The following is a 22,525-nucleotide window of genomic DNA, read 5'->3' as shown; positions in this document are numbered from 1 at the left end:
GAAGCAATGGGCTTAAATTGCAGCAAGGGAGGTTAAGGTTGGACATTAGGAAAAACTTCCTACCTGTCAGGGTGATTAAGCACTGGAATAAATTGCCTACGGTGGTTGTGGAATCTCCATCATCGGAGATTTTTAAGAGCAGGTTAGACAAACTCCTATCAGGGATGTTCTGGATAATACTTGGACTTGCCATGAGTGCAGGGGACTGGACTAGAAGACCTCTCAAGGTCCCTTCCAGTCCTATGATTCTGTTTGCTGCCAAATGTTAAAGTCAGACCAATGAACTGGTGGAAGTCACGGACTTAGCATCTGGAAACAAGAGTTCATTGAAATTCTAAACCAGCTTTTGACAGCCAAATCCTTTCTGTAGGTGCAGAGAGCATATTTTCTTCATTTCAGTTTATTCAACTAGTTCATCTCAATAATGAGTTCGCTCAAAGTTAAGAAATCAGGTGGGAGTTGGAAAAAGCGGGAAAGCTTGTTTTCCTCTTCTGGTCTCTGAATAAAAACTAGGTGTGAGAGAATGAGATCTGCTAAAGCCTTGAAGGACATGGTGACCAGAAACAATCAGTTAAGTTTACTAACTATAGATAATACATTTTAAACAAATCAGTTAGCTTTTAATGCAAAACATGTTTTGATTAGCTTTATTCTTATGTATCTAGCACATCAAAGGTGGTTTTGTTTAATTAAAAAATAAAATCCAGTTTTTGTGCATTTTAAATTGAATTTCCATGGAGCTTGACACAATTATAAGTAAAAAATCAACTAGTGAACAGGCAACGTGTCATTCACTGATTTCTAATATAATATAAAATGGAAAAATTAAGAATCTGAATAAATGTAAGTTAAGCTATATAATTGCTCAAGTAAATGTTTATAGATGTAGTGTGTCCTTGTTAACAAAAACGAAGCACCAAATTTAGCATAAAGGCTGTATTGAGTTGCAAGTCAACATGTTTTAATGATTACCAATAATGAGAATCACCTTTTCGTTAGGAAAATAAGTAAAACATACAAATGCATAGTGTAATTAAAATAGATTTTTAAATTAAGGATTCCTGTTTGCTGATTTAAATCATGATTAAAATCTGAGCGTTAAATTGGATTAGTTCATATCGGAACTCCTTGTTTCCACCTCTTTTCCATTCTGGGGATTTTAATGTTGTAAAGTCTGGTTTAGATTTTCATTTGCTAGTAATTCTGTGTGATGTATCTTACTCTGAACCAGTATGTGTGGAGCTTAAACATGGAATGGGGAGCTATCTCCTTGTCTTCTAGTTTCTGCACCAAGAGCACTTCGCTGCCAAGCATGGTGAGATATGAATGAAACAGACTTTCCTCTTTTATGCAGTTTCCACATTTGATGGCTATAGAATTGGTAGGTTTTGTTGTGAGATTTTGGGACTGAGCTCTGGACTTTTCTGTTGATTTACTTCTGTTGGCACTATTTTCAGTAAACTGCTGGTTTGGTTTTTGTAGTGGTTGCCAGAGTTGTTCATTTAGTTGCCAGTTCCAGGTTGTTTGCTCACTTTTTAAGCATAGGTCTCCTTTTGATCTACTATATTGCTCTATTTAATCATAAGCTCTGAATTAACCCTCTGCCATATCATCTGTTGCTGGACCATGTTCTGTGTTTGTGGGCTGATGAGGAATTATATGAGCATGTCTTTTTGCAAGCTTCCCAGTTTATTTTTATGCTTAGCCCAATATAAGGGATCAACTGCAAGTTGTTTTTGTTTGTTTGCTACTCAATTTAATTATCACTTAATTATCAGGTTCATAAAATAACCATTATTGCTCTAGGAGTGCAAAAACTTTTCTAATGTAAAAGGAAGTGAACCCACATTCTGTATTTTAAGTTGGAGTATCAATTTACTGTACTTAACTGCTACTTAAAAGTATGTGGGTGAACTGTTCCATTTAAAAGATATTTGGTCCCGCCTTCTTTCCCTCTGTCTTGCAACCACTGCATTAAAAGCCTCATTGACTTTGATGGGAAGTAGGGCTGCAGAACTGAGCAACCTGTGTGTTTCTCTTTCCATACTTTGAGCATTAACTAGAAGTTTTTTGTTTATTGCTTTTCCCCCCTTAAGTGCTGGAAGGAAGATGATTCACTGAGGGCAAAAAAACTCCGTGTAGTTCTTCAACTAGAAAAAATAAAGCAATTATGCAAAGTATTCTGGTGGTTTATAGGCCTGGTGCATTACCTACAAATCATTGCCTTCATACTGAATCATTCTGAATTCTGTGACATTGAAACCAGAATAATGAACTGGTGAATGTTCTACAGTTCTTTAGGAAACAAAACTATTAAATTAGATGTGAAATTTCTTTTCTATTTTTTCTTGTGTGTGTGCAAAGTTTCCAGTCACACAACAGTGGAAGCAGTCACCTGTTACTCCTTTGTAAGTTTCTTATGTGAGTCTTTGTAGCAGTAGCCACACACCTGTGAAAGCAATAACTCTCTAGGGCTGTTTTAGTGAAACCAACGAACACTGGATTTGGTAAGGTTTGAATGATCTACTAGATGGAAAGTTCAGTTTAAATATAATCAATAGCATTCTTCTATGGTTATCCGGTTAGTTTTAGTTGGTAAATTTTATATATTATCTACAAAATTAAGCAAAGTAAGCTGTCTTAAGCAAAGTAAGCTGTCATGGGATAAGAGGGCTGTAGACTGTGCAACTTGCGGTTTTCATACATGTTCTTTCTTTAATACACCTGTGAAGTTCAAGTATCTGTGTCTGAAACCTTTGTTCTATAAATAGTGTGCTCGATTTTCTTGATATTTGCAGTTTGTGCAGAAGCTTCAGTACGTGCAGTAGTTACTCTTCAGTCTTTACACATTCACAAATTACTCTGGATCCAGAGTACACAGGGTGCAGGTGTTGGCTTCATTCTTGCCATGCTTTGTCCTGATAGTTCCTTCTAAGCTGGGAACAAAACATCTCCATTAAAATATTTTTAAACATGAGTTTCTTCCTGGGGTTAGGGTGGAATTAAAATGCATTTTGGAGTAAACTAGATAATCTTGGTCCAAAATGTTAGAACTTTTATAGTGAAAGTCAGGAGGCCAACATCAGAGGAATCCAGGTAAGTGGCCTGTCTCCTGTCGCCCCTGAGTAAGGTGACCGGATGTCCCGATTTTATAGGGACAGAGCTGATATTTGGGGCTTTGTCTTATATCGGCACCTATTACCCCTCATCCCTGTCCCAATTTTTCACGCTTGCCCTCTGGTCAGCCTCTCCCTGGGACTTGCTTATACTTAGAACTCTTCAAAGACATGGATATCCACAAATATCTGGATCCGCAGATGCAGTTGTATTGTTTAACAATTTTGTGGCTTGGATGTGGATCCAAATTTTTATATCTGCACAGGGCTCTCTACTCTTACCTTTCCTGGAAGAAAACAAAGGACCCTAAACCACCAAGTACTAGGTCTGAGTGTTTAGCTCACTAGTTTGTGTCAGTGTGAAAACGGCATGCAATACCATGCAAGTCCTGCTCTTGCAACTGTACATTCGTTGCACTCTGCCCGGAAGTGTGATGTATGGGAGGGACACTGCATTTCCATTATAAGGATAATTTGCAGTTTCAACTGTATCAGCATAATGATGAGAGAAGTAAAGGTCTGAATAGTGAACTAGCCTGGTGTGAGGAGGGTGAAATCTTGCCTAGAGAAAACGTGAGGGCAGACTGGCTGTCTGGAAATTGTTTCCTCGGCTGGTTCATGTTGTGAAGGCAATAAAGTGCCTGGGCGGCAGGGAAGGTTTGTACTGAGGGTTTCATAGAATCAGAGAAGTGTAGGACTGGAAGGGACCTCCAGAGGTCATCTAGTCCAGTCCCTTGCTCTCAACACAGGACATTAATGTTGGTCATTAAACAGTGTATAGGAATTGTATCAGAAATAGAGGGGGTTCTCATGGGTCACAAGAACGATTAGGAGCCTCTCATAATGGGGAGAGACTGAAGTGATTTCTTAGAGAGGATATGTGATATGTGTACAAAATAATGAGTAGCATAGCGCAGGTGGGTAACACAAGAACAAGGGAACATTGGAAAGGCAGCAAATTCAGAATGGATAGAAGGAAATAATATTCTTCCACACAACACCCACCTAGCCTGTTGGATTTACAGATCTAAGACCTCGTCGAGGCCAACGGGATTCAAAAAGGGCTTTTATTTGTATATGAATAGCAAGAAAACCTAGAGTAGTTATAGTAAATATTAAAAATAAGGGTGTTTTGTTTTTTTGAAGGGATAGAAGCCTTCCTACTAGGGGCATAAGCTACCCCCTAGCTAATTGGGGTTATGAGGAAACTTTTTTCTGGTGTGACGCCATCCTGTAACTGGCTAGTGCAGGATTTCTTGCATCTTTCTCTGAAGCGGCTGGTACTGGGGTATATGTGTACCCTATCCTGATTCAGCCTGGCAGTTCCCGTGTTCCTATGGATCTTTGCTATATTTCCCAAACGATTTAAAAGATGAATAGTGGGGGGACTTTCAGTTGCATGAGCTCAGTTTTGTGCATGCTCAAGCTGAGTCTAGGAGATGCAGGAAGAAATGTTCTCTTGAGCAGGCTGCGTGGAACAGTCGTATACGTAAGAGATTAAAATGAGCTTTGTGATCATTAGAATTCAAATTTTAGACTTCTAATGGCTGAACAGAAGACTTGCCAGACTGGAACAGACCAGTGGTCCATCTTCTGGGGAAAGATAGAGTGGAAAAATTGGATTTGTTTAGTCTGGAGAAGAGAAGTCTGAGGTGGGAAATAAGTCTTCAAGTTTGTAAAAGGTTGTTATATAGAGGAGGGTGATTAAATGTCTTTATCCACTGAAGACAGGACTAGAAGTAATGGGCTTAAATTGCAGCCAGGGAGCTTTAGGTTAGACCTTAGGAAGAATTTTGTAATTGTAAGAATAGTTTAAGCACTGGAACAAATTACCTAGGGAGATTGTGGAATCCCCATTATTAGATTAGGTGTTTGTCTAACCTGTTCTTTAAACCTCTATCAGGGACAGATAATATAGTGCAGAGGACTGGACTGGATGACCTATCAAGGTCCCTTCCTGTCCTACATTTCTGTGAGTCTCTGGCCAGGTGGATAATGCTAGACACTTCCAAGAAAGGCATTACATTCCTGTAGTGCCCTTAATTCTGCAGTACCGTACCTTCTTCTTAACAACTGGTGATCCCATTAGAAAAGCACCAATGGCATATTGTACTGTTGAACCTAGATGCTGCTAGTTTAACTGAGCAAAACTAAGCCATGCTTCTGCTACACATTCACTTTTTGAACCCACACTTACCTATAGCATGACTCTCTTGCACTATTTGGTTCACCATGTGGATGGGGTTTTTTTTTCTTCCCAGTCAACAACATACAAAACTCTGCCCTCTGGCAGGGCTCAAGCCACTGCTTGTAACTGGCAGTGTGGAGGCAAAGCATGCTACCGTAACAGGGTTTAGAAAATTCTTTCCAGCAAGGTTTCAAGCTCTGTTGTGGGCAGGGTCTTGTGTTGCTGCCTGTTGCTAACAGTGGTCATATTGGGATCCAGGAAGTGGGAGGGCGAAGCCCACCCAGTGCTAAAGGATCCCCCCCAGCCTAAAGGGGGGGTCCACAGGACCTGGAAAACCAAATAATTACGGGGGACAACTAATGAACAGCAGGGACAGGAGTGTGGTCAAAGGGTCAAATGAAGGAAACCGGACGGGGACACCGAGCAGAGAACCCCGGACAGCACCCACTGCTTCCTCAAAGGCGTCAAGGGAGTCGGTGGACGCCACCCAGTGGAACTCTGCCCGGAGGTGTGAACGGACGGAGGATCGGAAATAGGCCCCACAGTCACAGGAGACTCCATCGGCCAACCTCCTCACCCTGGTTTTATAGATGGCCACTTTAGCCAGGGCCAGGAGGAGGTTGACCAGGAGGTCCTGTGACTTAGTGGGGCCACGGACAGGTAGTGCATAGATAAGGAGGTGATGGGAAAAGTGCAACCAAAATGTTAACAAAATATTCGTGAGGAGCCGGAATAGGGGCTGCAGCCTGGCGTACTCCAGGTAGACGTGCACCAGGGTTTCCCTCACGCCACAAAAGGGCAGGTGTCCGGGATTGGGGTGAACCGTGCCAAGTACACGCCCAGGCTCGCGGCCCCGTGAAGGAGCCGCCAGCTGATATCCCCGATGGGCCTTGGGACCAAGGTGGAATAGAGGCCGGCCCGCCGGGGCTCCTCACCCTCTAGAGGTGGTCGGAGGCCCCGCCACTTTGTGTCTGGGCGGGACGCGAGGGTGAGGACATGCTAACAGTGGTGCTGGGTTGCAAGAACTGCCAAGTGAACTGTGTGCCGTTTTACACCTGCAGATATTCTTATCCCTTGCATGTTTAATATTGAAAGTCGTGTTTTCAGATGAAGTGTTTTTTCTGTTCAGGGAAGGTTTATGCAAATTGTAAGTGTAAATATAGCTTGACTCTTTCTGTATCTGTAGGTGGGTCCAGCACAAATATTTTGTCTTTACCACATAGTGGCTATAAAAAAAAAAAAATCTGAATGCGAAAATGCTCTAGAGTCTAAGAATTTTACACAAGGGTGATTGTTGGTTTTCAGCCACTTGGCCCAGGGCCCTTTGTCGGATGATCAATGTGTGTGTTGCCTAGTTTTAAAATAAGGTCTAGTGAGGGGGTCCTACGCTTCCATGAAGAAGCTGTGGGCTAGCTATGTGATGGGCGTCTGTCCTGGGGGGACATGGTGAGGACAGCAGCTGCTCCTCTGGCTCTGTTAGGGAGCTGGACAAGAGAGGAATAGGAAAAAGTGACTGTGTGGCCATTTTTGGCAGAAAGTGTGGCCAGCTGTATGAGGCAGCAGCTAGTGAAGTACAGAGTTACCTGGTCTGGTCTCCACAGACCACAGAGTTCAACTAAAGATTTCTTAGAGAGTGGCAGTGAGAACCTGTTCTACAGATGCCACCAAATGCACCCTCAGACCAAAGGCCCAGAGCCAGTGCCTGTGGGCAAAATGTTCATTGACTCCAGGGAGAGTAGGCTCATATCCTGATTGGATGCTTGGCAATACAGTTATAGTCCAAATGGCATTTGTTATCCTACAATTAACTCTACTCTCCACCCGTGCTGCGTCCCTGTCCTTAAATCTTGCTTCCTGTTATTTTATTCGCCACACTGGATCAAAGCTGTTTATATTTGGCTTCTTATGCTCACTCTGTTAGAGTTGTTTTCAGACTTTCATGATAACATTCTGAACTGAAGTTCATTGGCTGTGTTTTGAATGAAGTAATTGCATTTGATTTACTCCTCATTCTAACATTAATAGTAGGACTAAGCCTGAAAGTCCTATGCAAACAATGAGTGAAGTGGCAGAAAAGTACTTTCCTTTAGCACTTTTCAGTTTTCTCAATGGTCCCGCAGTTTGTCACTCAGTTCTAGTTATGGTATTTGCTCCGGGCTATACTGCTGTGTGGTTTCTGGTTCAAAACCCAAACCACTTGTTAAAGAGTATTGTGAAGCACTGAGTAGTGGATAATTAAAAAAACAAACCATGAAAACCACAAGCAGTAACACTTGTGGGTTCCCTTCTTCTTGGTCTCTTTGGGGAGGAATGTTGAAGTATTTATATTGGGTGCCCTTCTTCTAGGACCTCAGGCCTGTCAGTTTCCCCTCTTCTTCTCCCCTAACAAAGATTATGACAGGTTAGTATAAAGTTAAGAGATCATTGAGAATATCCAGCTAATGCCGAGGACTAAACTAAAGGATCATTGCAAATAAATTCTTTGCTGCATCATCATTAGGAGCTTCCTTTTGAGTGAGTTGTGAGGAGCTCCATTTAGTTTAGTGGACTGAGGAACTGGAATCTACTCAATGTAATTGGTTGTACTGTCTGAGGCTTATCATTCATTATCCATTAGCACCTGAGATTTGATATTGCAAAGTCATAAAAGCACTTCTTGTGAGCCCCAACATGCTGTACATAGAACATATCCTAGAAAAATAAAACTGAGATTAAGAACTAGAAAAATCTGGTTTAAACCTACATTTAAATAGGACCAATGAGTTGTCGAGGTGGAAGATGTCACCTCCATGTAGCAGCATGGGTGAAAGCCTGGTATTTGGAACTGGCAAGTGGAGGTATCCAGACCTCCAATTCAGCTTCTGAGCAGGTGTCGCTACAGGAGCTAATGGCTTGTCTTCACTGAGGAGCAGGGTGCCCTACAGGCATGTGATTTCTAAAGCAAACAAGTTGTGCACAAACTGGTATGTGCAGACCCTGCAGTGTGCACGAGAACTTCCCTACTGCGCTTCACATAGTACGGTTTGAAACTCCAGGGAGCTACGAGTGCACACAGAAGAGTCTACACATTCCAATCAATGCGCTTTAGAAATCACACACCTGTAGTGTGCATTACCCCATCATGTAGACAAGCCTGAAGTTGCAAAGCTGGGGGGATGATGCTGTGCAGCAAAGGGACTTAGGGGTCTTATATCAGCAGGCTCACAACAAGTGCTCAGGTGTTTTTCATTTTTGTCTTTGCAGTTTGTCCACCTGCTTGTAAGTCACAAGGCTGCACCCCTGATGGTCAGTGCTGTCACAGCGAATGCCTGGGCAACTGCTCGGAGCCCAACAATCCTGAGAAGTGTGTGGCTTGCCGTAACTTTTACCTTAATGGCAAGTGTGTGGAGACCTGCCCAGCCAAGTACTATCGCTTCGAGGGATGGCGTTGCGTGACCTTCAGCTTCTGCCAGGAGCTGCACAACAAGTGCAAAAATGCCAGGGAATCAGGGTGCCATGTTATTCACAACAATGAGTGTGTTCATGAGTGCCCATCGGGATACATCATGAACTCCAGCAAGTAAGTGATGTCCATGTTGTTGCCCATTGTTGTTGCTTGTGTTGTCAGTTGTGTGTCACACTTATTTAGAAACACACTTGCTGTAGCATAGGGTTCGTATTCTATACCTTGAATGAGAAACAACTCCAGTGTTGCATCTTATTGACTCAGATTTTTAAGGCCAGAAGGGACCATCATGAACAGCTAGTCTGACCTCCTGCAACACAACGCAGGTCACAGAACCCCACCTACCCACTCCTGGAATAGGCCCATAACCTCTGGCTGAGTTACTGACATCCTCAAATCTTGATTTAAGACTTCAAATTACAGAGAATCCACCATTTACTGTACTTCAGATCTGCAGCTTACCTGTGCCCCATGCTTCAGAGGAAGGCAAAAAATCCCAGGGTCTCTGCCAATTTGATCCGGGGGGGAAATGCTTTCCCAACCCCAAATATAGCAGTCAGTTAGACCCTGAGACCAACCCACCAGACACCTGGGAAAGAATTATTGTAGTAACTTAAAGCCTCTTCATCTAATGGCCCATCTCCAGCTGTTTGGGAATATATGCTAATAGCCGTTGTGGATGGGCCACGTGGCATTGTGGGCAATCTCATCTTACTGTGACAAAGGGACGGTGTAACAAACAAGTAGTACCCGTGCAGAGGAGAGGATAGTCTGTCTCACCGTTCTCAGGATTTTAAGGGCAAAAGAATAAAATAGTGTATATAGTTATGCTGTTGATCGCAGAAAACCTTTTTTCTCCCACAATAAAATTATATATTGTGATGAGTCAGATATCTGTAGTTTTGTGTTCATGTACATTTGCTCTTTGATTAACAAATCAGGGAATTCGTGCTATGGCTGGATTTTTGAGTCTATTTCCTGTTTTATATTTCAAACATGTGAACCAGCAGCCCCGAAAGTGGGCTCTGCATTGCTTGTGTAACAGCAAGGTCTTCCTCTTGCCTGTTCCTGCTCACACCAGTCCTTCTGCCACTGGGACTTGCTCACAATGTCCTGATGCTTTTCCAGCTGCTGAAAGAGAAATCCTAGGAAATGTGCTGCGCCCTGTTCATGAATTATTTGTTTGGTTACTTACTTTAAGACGGAGGATGGGCCTGGCTTTCTTGCTGTTGGGTGAAATGCATCCCTAAGTTACAAATAGCATGAATGAACCCTAAGAGCAGGAGCTACAATCTTGTCTTCACAAAGAATAATTTCCCCCTTCATGTGAATGACTTGAAAAGCCATGGGCTTGAAAAGTTCAGGATATGCATATTAGCAAGAGGGAACAGAGAGCTGTTGGTTCTGGAAGATCTTTACAGTACTTTGTCTCCAATAAATACCATTTGAGTTAGAGCACAGCATGCAGACGTGCCTAGGTGAGACGGAAAGTAGCTGTCTTCTTTCCTTTGTCACCACAGGAATTTCATCTTAGTAGAGGAACAGTTCAGTGCTATGAGTTCTCTCATTCAGATTTCTCTGGGAGGTTGGCTGGTTAATTGTGGTCTTAAATTGCATAGGACAAGAAGCAATGGTCTTAAATTGCAACAAGGGCAGTTTAGGTTGGGCGTTAGGCATTAGGAAAATCTTCCTAACTGTCAGGGTGGTTAAGCACTGGAATAAATTGCCTAGGGAAGTTATGGAATCTCCATCATTGGAGATTTTTAAGAGCAGGTTAGAGAAACACCTGTCAGGGATGCTCTAGATCAGTGGTTCCCAAACTTGTTCCGCTATTTGTACAGGGAAAGCCCCCGGCAGGCCGGGCTGGTTTGTTTACCTTCCGCGTCCACAGGTTTGGCCGATCGCGGCTCCTAGTGGCTGCGGTTCGCTGCTCCAGGCCAATGGGAGCTGCTGGAAGCAGCAGCCAGTACATCCTTCAGCCCTCGCTCCAGCAGCTCCCATTGGCCTGGAGTAGTGAACTGTGGCCACTAGGAGCTGCAATTGGGCTGGATTAGATGACCTCTCAAGGTCCCTTCCAGTCCTATGATTCATTGTTGAATTAAAGAATCAAAGCTACTTAAACCATCAGGTTTCAGAGTAACAGCTGTGTTAGTCTGTATACGCAAAAAGAAAAGGAGTACTTGTGGCACCTTAGAAACTAACCAATTTATTTGAGCATAAGCTTTCGTGAGCTACAGCTCACTTCATCGGATGCGTACTGTGGAAAATACAGAAGATGTTCTTATACATACAAACCATGAAAAAATGGGTGTTTACCACTACAAAAGGTTTTCTCTCCCCCCACCCCACTCTCCTGCTGGTAATAGCTTATCTAAAGTGATCACTCTCCTTACAATTGGCCCCACAGTATGCCAACATTTTTATGGCTGACTTAGAACAACGCTTCCTCAGCTCTCGTCCCCTAATGCCCCTACTCTACTTGCGCTATATTGATGACATCTTCATCATCTGGACCCATGGAAAAGAAGCCCTTGAGGAATTCCACCGTGATTTCAACAATTTCCATCCCAACATCAACCTCAGCCTGGTCCAGTCCACACAAGAGATCCACTTCCTGGACACTACAGTGCTAATAAACGATGGTCACATAAACACTACCCTATACCGGAATCCTACTCACCGCTATTCCTACCTACATGCCTCCAGCTTTCACCCTGACCACACCACACGATCCATCGTCTACAGCCAAGCTCTGCGATACAACCGCATTTGCTCCAACCCCTCAGACAGAGACAAACTCCTACAAGATCTCTATCAAGCATTCTTATAACTACAATACCCACCTGCAGAAGTGAAGAAACAGATTGATAGAGCCAGAAGAGTTCCCAGAAGTCACCTACTACAGGACAGGCCTAACAAAGAAAATAACAGAACGCCACTAGCCATCACCTTCAGCCCCCAACTAAAACCCCTCCAAAGCATTATTAAGGCTCTACAACCTATCCTGAAGGATGACCCAACACCAGCAGAAGAGTGGGGTGGGGGGAGAGAAAACCTTTTGTAGTGGTAAACACCCATTTTTTCATGGTTTGTATGTATAAGAACATCTTCTATATTTTCCACAGTATGCATCCAATGAAGTGAGCTGTAGCTCACGAAAGCTTATGCTCAAATAAATTGGTTAGTCTCTAAGGTGCCACAAGTACTCCTTTTCTTTTAAACCATCAGATGATTGTTTCTTTATCAGATCTCTCATTCTGGTTTTGATTCACAGACTGGTGAGGAGAAATTGTCCTCTGTCACAATATCTTGTATTCCAGTGCTTGTACTTCAACAAAGAAAAAAGTGATTTTTAGGAATATTCAAGTGTTATGTGAGGTTGTTTAGAGCCAGGTATTATTTGTGATGCATGTAAACCACTCAGCATATTGTCAAAATACTGTTGCGTTTTCAAGTAATTACGCTGCATGTGTGAATTCTGATGGAGAAGCCCCAGTTTATGCCCTGCAAAAACATCTCTCATGTGTCTTCTGCACTCTCTTGTTTTTCAGCCTGCACTGTTCTCCGTGTGCGGGGCCCTGTCCGAAGGTTTGTGACTACGGCAAAGAGAAGATAATTGATTCAGTGACATCTGCACAGGAGCTTCGTGGCTGCACCATCATTAATGGAAGTTTAGTCATAAACATCCGTGGAGGAAGTAAGCTCTGCATCTTACGAGCTGCATCAGGGAGAACTTGCAGAATATGGAAAAGCATGACCACAGGGAGAGAGAACTGAATGTCAAAAAAGACAATGAGGCAGTGTCTATTGAGCCTGAGATCTCTGCAGGGCTTTTAAAGCTTGAATGCGGAGAATTTATTTGCAGAAAGCATGCTTCAGCCCCACAGTGATTCAAGAATGAATCCCCCTATGTAGTTAGTTTATCAAAACATAAGTTAAGTTTCATAGTTTGAAGTTTAGAAAGGATCATTGTGATCATCTAGACTGACCCGCCTGTATAACACAGGCCAAAGAACTGCTCCAGAATAATTCCCAGAGCAGATCTTTTAAAACAATATCCATTTATACAGAGAACTATGGGATCTGGTACAGTGCTCATCACCATGGTATCAGAGAGACTAAACCTATTGTTTCTCTCTCCCCAGATAACATAGCAGCTGAGCTTGAAGCGAATCTTGGCTTGATTGAAGAAATCTCAGGTTATCTAAAAATTCGCCGCTCCTATGCCTTGGTTTCTCTTTCTTTTTTTCGTAAGCTACATCTGATTAAAGGGGAGACGTTAGAAGCTGGGTGAGTTCTTATATAAGATGCTTCAGTCTGTTATTACATATTGGGGGCCAATGTAAGTAAACAGGAGAATGTTAGCAAATTTATTTTTAAACGTGTGTTTAATTGCTCTCTGCCCATAGTTGCAGCCTATCCTTATGGGTACTCTGTGTGGGGAACTTTCATGTGATGTGTGGATTAGTGCAAGAGAAAAGCTAGTTTATGAATGAACCCATCCTCGTCCATTCTCTCTCTTCTCGCAGGAATTACTCCTTCTATGCCCTTGACAATCAGAACCTGCGCCAGCTCTGGGACTGGAGCAAACACAACCTCAGCATAGCACGGGGGAAGCTCTTCTTTCATTATAACCCCAAACTGTGCTTGTCAGAAATCCACAAAATGGAGGAGATCTCTGGGACTAAGGGACGACAGGAGAGGAATGACATAGCCCTGAAGACAAATGGCGACCAAGCCTCTTGTAAGGAAGCTTCATAATGTGATGAGATCTGTGCCGTATGCACCCCCTTGCTAACCTCCTTGTCTGGCTTGTGAACTTCTCAGGGCAGGGACTGTCCTGATGCTCTCTGTGTAAAGCCCCAGGCACATCAGTTACTCTGTAAGCTAGCTGAAGGGACACACTCAACTTAACATGAGTTAAAAGTAGTTTCAGGTCTGATCTCTGCCCTGGAGGCCCCCGTCCAGCTTTTGTGGTTATACAGTTTTCCCCCAAAACATTCTGTGGTGCTCTTCCCCCTCCCACTCTTTGACTGGGAGCTCTTCAGGCAGGATCTGGTCAGCCTTGTGCATTGCGCAGCCTGTCACATGCCAGAGCCTCGATCCTGAGTGGAGTGTCTGGGCCCTGCTGCTGGGCACATGTTTAATGATCTCCTTTCTCTGTGCGATGGGAAGTGGTGACACTGAACTGTATGCTGCAAAATAAACTGAAAAGGAGAGAGAGTATTTCTGCTCAGTTCGTCTGGAATGGTTGCTGTGACAACAGTTGGAGAAACTTTTCAGGCAGAAATGTGACTTATTTTTAAAGGCTGGCGGTTTCCTTTAAAGTAATAATAAGGACGGTTCCATGTCAACAGAGCTAAGGAATATAGAGGGGGCAGCTTTGCCTCCAGCAGCATTCCCAGGCCTTAGCCTGAGTGCCAGCATCTCACCCTGTTCCCAGGGAAAGGTGCCATTCAATCAAGCTTTCCCAGGGCACAAAGGGTGCCAGTCGAGCCTCTCAGACCCACTCCAGTGTCAGGTGAGGCAGAGCGAGCTGGATCTGAGGGTTCTGCCTCTGCAGGATTCCTATCCCCTCTCCAGTCAAAGAGCAGCAATGGGCTTTTCCCAGAGCCAGAGGGCGATGCCTCTGCTGGCCCAGGCAGTGAGAGGCTGGATCTGGGGCCCAAACTGTGCTCTTGTGTGGTTGTATGTGACTCTTGGTTTAAAGCTGCCAGGCAGGCTGTCCGGTTTGTCTCTAAAGGAGCCCTCCTCCCTCCCAGTGCTACCTCTGGTGGGCTCAGCTATGGCTTGCTCCTCTTCACGCCTGCCCCAAACTGCCCATTGTTGATGTGTTTGCTTTTTGTTTGTTTCAAGTCTAGTTTTCAAATTGGCAGCATCCTGTTTATAAAAAAAATAAAAATCCATTGTTTTTTCTGGACTAAGCACCAGCCAACTTAACAGCCTTCCTCCCTCGTGCAGCTACTGCAGGGATGGCAAATCTAATCAATGCTCCACCGTTTGTCCTTCCTGGGTCCCTTGGAAATAAAAGACTGTAAGCCTTCTTCCCTTGCAGTGGCTTCTGTCGTTCATGTTCCTTTCTGCAATGGGACCCTGCTCTTTCCTGGCAGGACTGGGCATTTCATCACAGTGGAGGCAGAAGCTACAGCAGCTTCACAAACCATTTCATTGGTCTTGTCTCTGCAGACTAGCATGAATTTTAACCCATTTAGGCTTTAGATTTCTGTCTGTCTAGGGTTGAGGCAGCTTTTATTTCTTTATCGCTTTAAATAATTTACTACCGGTTCTACTGGGTCGCCATCCTGTAGACAGTGCAGTTGTAAACGTCAGATTCTTCACTTGATTTGGCTTGTTAAAATCTGTTCAGCTTTGCTTTTTTCTCTATTTTTCTGCTGCTTAGCCTGGCTCATTTTTGTCTCCACAGTAGTAGCTAGGTGTGTCACCGTGGCAAGTATGTGCTGTATCACTAATACAACGTTAAGCAAAAAGTCCTGTCTCCAGGTCTTGCTTTAGTGCTCTTTATTCTCAACACCAGCTCACATAGGTACAATCTCTTTTATAAGAATTTTTACAAGTGTCAGTTGTTTCTGACCCAAGTTATCTGCATTGTTTAAGCAAGTACTAGTAGGTAGATCTGACAACCAGACATCTCACTGAACAGAGTACCTGTGAACTGGATATGTTGAGCAAACCAATCAATAAGTCCATTGGATTGTTCACAGTCCTACCATTTTACAACTGTAATTTAAAATGTACAGTTCTTCCCAGTTCTAAGCATTTCCCAGAGCTTTGGTTCTAAAATGTGTTTATGCAAAAAAGGAACTTAAAAGAAACCACTTCAGTTTTAAAATAAAGTAAAAAGCAATATCCTTTGTCTTCTGCTTTAGGTGAAAATGAATTGCTGAAGTTTTCGTTTATCAGAACATCTCATGATAAGATCCTACTAAAGTGGGAGCCATACTGGCCACCTGACTTCCGTGATCTCCTAGGATTTATGCTATTTTACAAGGAAGCGTAAGTAGGGAAGTCTGTACAATAACTCTGGGGAGATGCCAGCTCATATGATCCCAAGCCACGCAGTCCACTAGTAGCTCTGTGTACTTCCACAAACTGTTTCTGACCTCAAAGAGCAGATTTCAGACCAATCACTGTTACCACTGTTTAATTCTTGTAAATGTGTAATCATTTCACGTAACTTCCCAATGTCACTTTACTGCTGCACAGGTGCTAATTACGATCCCTACGTTAGCTGTGTTGGGTACAGTCAAAATACTCCTCTAAAGAGTAACTAAAAAATCAGAAAAAAGAAAAGGAGTACTTGTGGCACCTTAGAGACTAACAAATTTATTTGAGCATAAGCTTTCATGAGCTACAGCTCACTTCATCAGATGCATTCAGTGGAAAATACAGTGGGGAGATTTATATACATAGAGAACATGAAACAATGGGTATTACCATACACACTGTAAGGAGAGTGATCATTTAATGTGAGCTATTAACCAGCAGGAGAGCGGGGGTGGGGGGAACCTTTTGTAGTGATAATCAAGGTGGGTCATTTCCAGCAGTTGACAAAAACATCTGAGGAACAATGGGGGGTAGGGAAATAAACATGGGGAAATAGTTTTACTTTGTGTAATGACTCATCCACTTCCAGCCTCTATTCAAGCCTAAGTTAATTGTATCCAGTTTGCAAATTAATTCCAATTCAGCAGTCTCTTGTTGGAGTCTGTTTTTGAAGCTTTTTGTTGAAGAATTGCAACTTTTAGGTCTGTAATGGAGTGACCAAAGAGATTGAAGTGTTCTCTTACTGGTTTTTGAATGTTATAATTCTTGACATCTGATTTGTGTCCATTTATTCTTTTACTTAGAGACTGTCCAGTTTGACCAATGCACATGGCAGAGGGGCATTGCTGGCATATGATGGCATATATCACATTGGTAGATGTGCAAGTGAACGAGCCTCTGATAGTGTGGCTGATGTGATTAGGCCCTATGATGGTGTCCCCTGAATAGATATGTGGACACAGTTGGCAATGGGCTTTGTTGCAAGGATAGGTTCCTGGGTTAATGGTTCTGTTGTGTGGTGTGTGGTTGCTGGTGAGTATTTGCTTCAGGTTTGGGGGCTGTCTGTAAGCAAGGACTGGCCTGTCTCCCAAGATCTGTGAGAGTGATGGGTCGTCCTTCAGGATAGATTGTAGATCCTTGATGATGCGTTGGAGAGGTTTTAGTTGGGGGCTGAAGGTGATGGCTAGTGGCGTTCTGTTGTTTTCTTTGTTGGGCCAGTCCTGTAGTAGGTGACTTCTGGGTACTCTTCTGTCTCTGTCAATCTGTTTCTTCACTTCAGCAGGTGGATATTGTAGTTGTAAGAATGCTTGATAGAGATCTTGTAAGTGTTTGTCTCTGTCTGAGGGGTTGGAGCAAATGCGGTTGTATCGTAGAGCTTGGCTGTAGACAATGGATCGTGTGGTGTGGTCTGGATGAAAGCTGGAGGCATGTAGGTAGGCATAGCGGTCAGTAGGTTTCCAGTATAGGGTGGTGTTTATGTGACCATTGCTTATTAGCACCATAGTGTCCAGGAAGTGGATCTCTTGTGTGGACTGGTCCAGGCTGAGGTTGATGGTGGGATGGAAATTGTTGAAATCATGGTGGAATTCCTCAAGGGCTTCTTTTCCATGGGTCCAGATGATGAAGATGTCATCAATGTAGCGCAAGTAGAGTAGGGGTGTTAGGGGACGAGAGCTGAGGAAGCGTTGTTCTAAGTCAGCCATAAAAATGTTGGCATACTGTGGGGCCATGCGGGTACCCATAGCAGTGCCGTTGATTTGAAGATATACATTGTTCCCAAATGTGAAATAGTTATGAGTGAGGACAAAGTCACAAAGTTCAGCCACCAGGTTTGCCGTGACATTATCGGGGATACTGTTCCTGACGGCTTGTAGTCCATCTTTGTGTGGAATGTTGGTGTAGAGGGCTTCTACATCCACAGTGGCCAGGATGGTGTTTTCAGGGAGATCACCGATGGATTGTAGTTTCCTCAGGAAGTCAGTGGTGTCTCGAAGGTAGCTGGGAGTGCTCGTAGCGTAGGGCCTGAGGAGGGAGTCTACGTAGCCAGAGAATCCTACTGTCAGGGTGCCAATGCCTGAGATGATGGGGCATCCAGGATTTCCAGGTTTATGGATCTTGTGTAGCAGATAGAATACCCCAGGTCGGGGTTCCAGGGGTGTGTCTGTGCGGATTTGTTCTTGTGCTTTTTCCCAACAAATGGTGTAGTTCCTTTTGGTAACCCTCAGTGGGATCAGAGGGTAATGGCTTGTAGAAAGTGGTGTTGGAGAGCTGCCTAGCAGCCTCTTGTTCATATTCCGACCTATTCATGATGACAACAGCACCTCCTTTGTCAGCCTTTTTGATTATGATGTCAGAGTTGTTTCTGAGGCTGTGGATGGCATTGTGTTCTGCCCGGCTGAGGTTATGGGGCAAGTGATGCTGCTTTTCCACAATTTCAGCCCGTGCATGTCGGCGGAAGCACTCTATGTAGAAGTCCAGTCTGTTGTTTTGACCTTCAGGACGAGTCCACCCAGAATCCTTTTTTTCTGTAGTGTTGGTAGGAAGGTTTCTGTGGGTTAGTATGTTGTTCAGAGGTGTGTTGGAAATATTCCTTGAGTCGGAGACGTCGAAAATAGGATTCTAGGTCACCACATGTTCGTGGGGGTGGAGGGGCAGAAGGAGAGGCCTCGAGATAGGACAAGATTCTTTTGCTGGGCTAAGCTCATTCAATTCAGCACTTGTTATAGAAGCCGTAGATTTTGTCACCTCTCCATTTGCACTGAGAAGTGGGGTATTTCTGTTCCCTTTCAGACTAGAGCCATTTTAAAAAAATCAGGGATTTCAAACTGGCTCTGCTGAGGCTGACCGCAGTTGTCCTGAACTAGAGCTCAACCCCCACACCAGAATTTCTGTGAGATGTGGTAGGCATTCACTGGTCTGTGGGCTCAAATCAAAGCCCTTGTCAACAGGCAGAAAGCTAAATGAATTGATGACACCAGAGGTAAAATAAAGATTTCACAAAATCCCTTCCCAGGCAACTGCACTCCCTTTCATGAACTCAGAGCTCTGAGCTGTCCCATGGTAGGGAGCCCTTGCACAGCTCATGAGCTGGAGCTTACTTGGGGAGCTAAAACGCATTTTAAGAAATGGTACTTCTGGACCCTCTGACTGGAGACGACTGCACTTCTGGAAAGGAACATTTCCCTGTGTCCTGTCGAGCAGGAGAGAGCTCTATAATACTTAATTTAAAAAAAATTGTTTAAACAGTAAAATTTGACTGCCTCAGTTTAGCTGGTAAGAAAGTAGGACTGGCCAATATGACTCAGTGCTTCCCAAGGAAGGTGACTTCCTGCTGAACTCCCAGATGATGAATATTTCCTTCCCTATGTGCCAGATGTTCTGTAGGGACTACCTCTGCCATGGCCCATCTCCTGCTCGCTCCTTGGGGTTAGATTCTACTGAGGCTGGAGGAATATCAGTCTTTCTTGTCTGGAATGGTTGTAGAGCCCATGCCCCTGAATTCCGTTTTTAAAAAACAAACCAGCCCAGATGTGAGAAGGCTCTGGGATTCCTGAGCATCTTTGGGCTTCTTGAGTGCTGCTGTGTTGTTGTTTCAGGTGTAGTTAGTGACAAGAACTAGTTTGGATCCTGGTAAGAACTGTTCTTTCCCCACTGGGTTCCTCAAGCAGCTGTTCTGAGCTTCCCTATAACAGATCAAGTTACAGGCACCTTTGTCTGATTGCCATTTCATTCCATTCTCCTAAACCAGCTGTAAATCATTGGCTGTCCTTTAGCAGAGCGGCAGATTGAGTAGGGCATCGTTTGGGACAGGCTGTATGAACACAAGGACAAAGGTCTGTCTCCTTATGTTGAGAAGCAAGAGTAGAACTCCTCATTTTTGTTTGTGGAGAAGCTTTGGGTTCTGGCTGTCTCCTGCTTCAAGGCGTCAGGAAATAATGCCCATTCCCCCTATCCAGCCCCACTCACTGCTAGGTCATTGCACCATGGGCTCAGCGGGTTTGTTTGAGGTTGTTGCATTTTCCTTTACCTGCAACTTCCTTGGTGGCTGCTGCAGTGAGAATAGTGTTCTGCAGACCAGTGATTTGCTCTGGCTTGGTAAATCCTGTGTCTGTGGAGCAGTGACTGATGATGATTTGTGGTCCCACTAGACAGCTGGATGTCAAGATTCCAGGGTTCCCGACAGACTTCCTGGACAGACTCTCTTCACCTCTCTGTGCCTCAGTTCCTCCAACTGTAGGGTGGGGCTAATACCTGTGATGCTCTGTTTGTAAAGCTCTTGGCAATCCTGGGATAAAGGATTATCATGGTCTTTGGTGTTTCATATCTGTTGTGATTATTTCCTAAAAATCTGCAGTTTGGATTCTATTAATGTGAGGCTTTTGTCCTTCTCTTTCCCTTGAAAAAGTCCATACCAGAATGTGACGGAGTTTGATGGACAAGATGCCTGTGGATCAAATAGTTGGACAGTGGTTGATGTTGACCCTCCCCCCCGGTCAAATGAGCCTAAAGCGCAGGCCCAGCCAGGGTGGCTCCTGCGGGGGTTGAAGCCATGGACTCAATATGCTGTGTTCGTTAAGACACTGGTCACCTTCTCGGACGAACGAAGGACATATGGCGCAAAGAGCGAAATTATCTACGTCCAGACCAATGCTACTGGTGAGTGCTTTCCGATTAATGTCCCCTTGCATATGGCAAGGAAAAACATACCCACCAAACTCCTTGCCTGAATGGTTCTCTCCACTGGCGCTGTGTGCCAGAATATAATTCACCCAGGCTCCTCGTTCATTCTTTGTGCATGAGCATGTTCACATGCTGGTATAACCCTGCTGCAGTGTGATCGTGTGCCACTGAATCTCGGGTGGGGGAGGCCTGAATTTTTTTCCGTGCAGGACATTTCTCCCTTCATTTCTGTTTATTTGCCTGGTAAAGCAAACTGTTGAATCAGGACAAACCAAGTAATGTTGGAAAAAGGCAAGTCCTAATGTTCTGAGGCCTGGTTGGAAGACTATAAGGAAATAATATATGAGGGAATAACCCTTCACAGGGGAGAGAGCTGAATTAAATCCCTATAATTACTTACTTAAGTGCTGGCAGTGTGTGTTTTCATTGTGCAAAACACACAAAATATAAAGATAGTCCCTGTCCAGAGAAGAGACAGGTGACATCATGTGCGTTGGGAGATCCAGAGTAAGATTTTTTTCCTTCCCTTATTGTGATGATGATTATCAATAGTGAGATCAGGACCTGGGTCGGTTTGTGTATGCTTCCTTCAGGGGGCAGTGGGAGGGCTCCAGTTCTGTGAAAAACATCAATCGCCTGTACCAGATAATAGGTGAGACTGGTACTAGCACTGCCAGGAGTTCTGTGGGGAGGGCAGGGGGGTTCTGATCCTCCTGTCTCTAAGGTGGGGCTGGCTGAGCGGGGTAACACAGTAACTCTCAATTCTGGGAACCCCTGCAGATGGTCACAGGACAGACGGTTTGGGGGAAATTCCAGACTGGCAGGGTGTTGAGATCACTCTGCAAAAAGTAACTGGGTGGTGGAAGCCAGGGCGTGATCTGCTTGGTTGTAGGCTGGCTGTTGGTGTCAGGGCTGTGAGCCATAGCGGCGCAGCACAGAAGGCACCCAGAGTTGCAGGGCAGGCAGTGACACAATCCGTCCCTGGTCTGGGTTGGATCCCAAAGTGTCACAACAATTCTTGCCTTGTGTTCCAGGTCTCTTTTGGTACAGTGATGTGAGTGACTTCTGTGTCTTTCTCCCTTCAGTTCCCTCAGTCCCATTAGATCCAATATCGGTTTCCAACTCTTCATCCCAGATCATTCTGAAGTGGAAGCCGCCCTCTGAGCCAAATGGGAACATCACACACTACCTGGTGTTCTGGCAGCAGCAGCTGGAGGACAGTGAGCTTTTTGAACTCGACTACTGCCTGAAGGGTAGGTGCCCATTTTGCCCATCCTGCATCCTGGGTTTAACATTCAAGCTTCTGGGCTCTGCTAGTCTCATACTAGCTGTGGGGTTTCTTTCTCTGCCACGTGGGAGGTGGGTGGGACACAGGATCGTGATGTGTTAGTGGATGATGCTCTTGGAGCACACAGTGATGTAGCCAGAGCTTTTAAGGCTGTATTCTCCCACTGTCTTTTGCATTGACCAGGTCGTTATTGCCAGGCCCGCCATCAGAGATCATGAGGAATGGCTGGTTGGTTTGTTGGTTGGTTGGTTTGAACACAGTAAAATCAGATGTTTTAACCCTTCGGGGATCTGCCTTCTGCTCTTGCTTCTCTTAATCTGGGTAACCAGTTTTATCAAAGCTAATAAGAGTGAGATGAAATATTGTTGGCCTTCTGGAGACTTGGGGTCAGATTATTCTGATATGTAACCCCCTCCGTGGCTTCTAGATCTGTCTTGGGGCTAAAGAGGTTTATTGGTGTCTTTCTAAGAGTCATGACACTGCAAGCACAGATTGGGGCCAAAGGCTATTTCACATCTGCAGACCAGAGACTTCCAGACACAAGATGTGAGAGGACTGGCTGCCTGAATGTTTCATGAATCCAGCAGTAACCCCTAGTTACAGGTTATAGTCTTCTCCCCAGCTGGCAGTCATGTTAGAAGCCCCTTTTGGCTACAGCTAACAGAAGTATGCTGGGCTTAATCCTAGTTTGAAAGCCAGCGTAGGCAAGCCCTTAAACGTGTCACCAGTGAACAATGCCCTGC

The 22,525-nt window shown here is 44.3% G+C and overlaps 1 protein-coding gene across 5 annotated transcripts in view; it reads left to right on the top strand.

The window, feature by feature from the left end:
• The window catches only part of INSR (insulin receptor), a 103,127-nt gene that overhangs the window by 56,978 nt on the left and 23,624 nt on the right, over nt 1–22,525 (top strand). For all 5 annotated transcript variants that reach the window (XM_073323797.1, XM_073323798.1, XM_073323799.1 and 2 more), the window contains exons 3-9: nt 8,548–8,863; nt 12,301–12,446; nt 12,895–13,039; nt 13,279–13,493; nt 15,637–15,763; nt 20,220–20,470; nt 21,580–21,747. In XM_073323797.1, the coding sequence (XP_073179898.1) occupies nt 8,548–8,863; nt 12,301–12,446; nt 12,895–13,039; nt 13,279–13,493; nt 15,637–15,763; nt 20,220–20,470; nt 21,580–21,747 (1,368 nt within the window). The remainder of the gene's footprint in view (nt 1–8,547; nt 8,864–12,300; nt 12,447–12,894; nt 13,040–13,278; nt 13,494–15,636; nt 15,764–20,219; nt 20,471–21,579; nt 21,748–22,525) is intronic.

This window comes from Lepidochelys kempii, chromosome 25, assembly GCF_965140265.1.
Source record: "Lepidochelys kempii isolate rLepKem1 chromosome 25, rLepKem1.hap2, whole genome shotgun sequence".
NCBI lineage: Eukaryota > Metazoa > Chordata > Testudines > Cheloniidae > Lepidochelys > Lepidochelys kempii.
The sequence above is the reverse complement of the archived record's forward strand: the minus strand, read 5'-3'. Positions and strand labels throughout refer to the sequence as shown.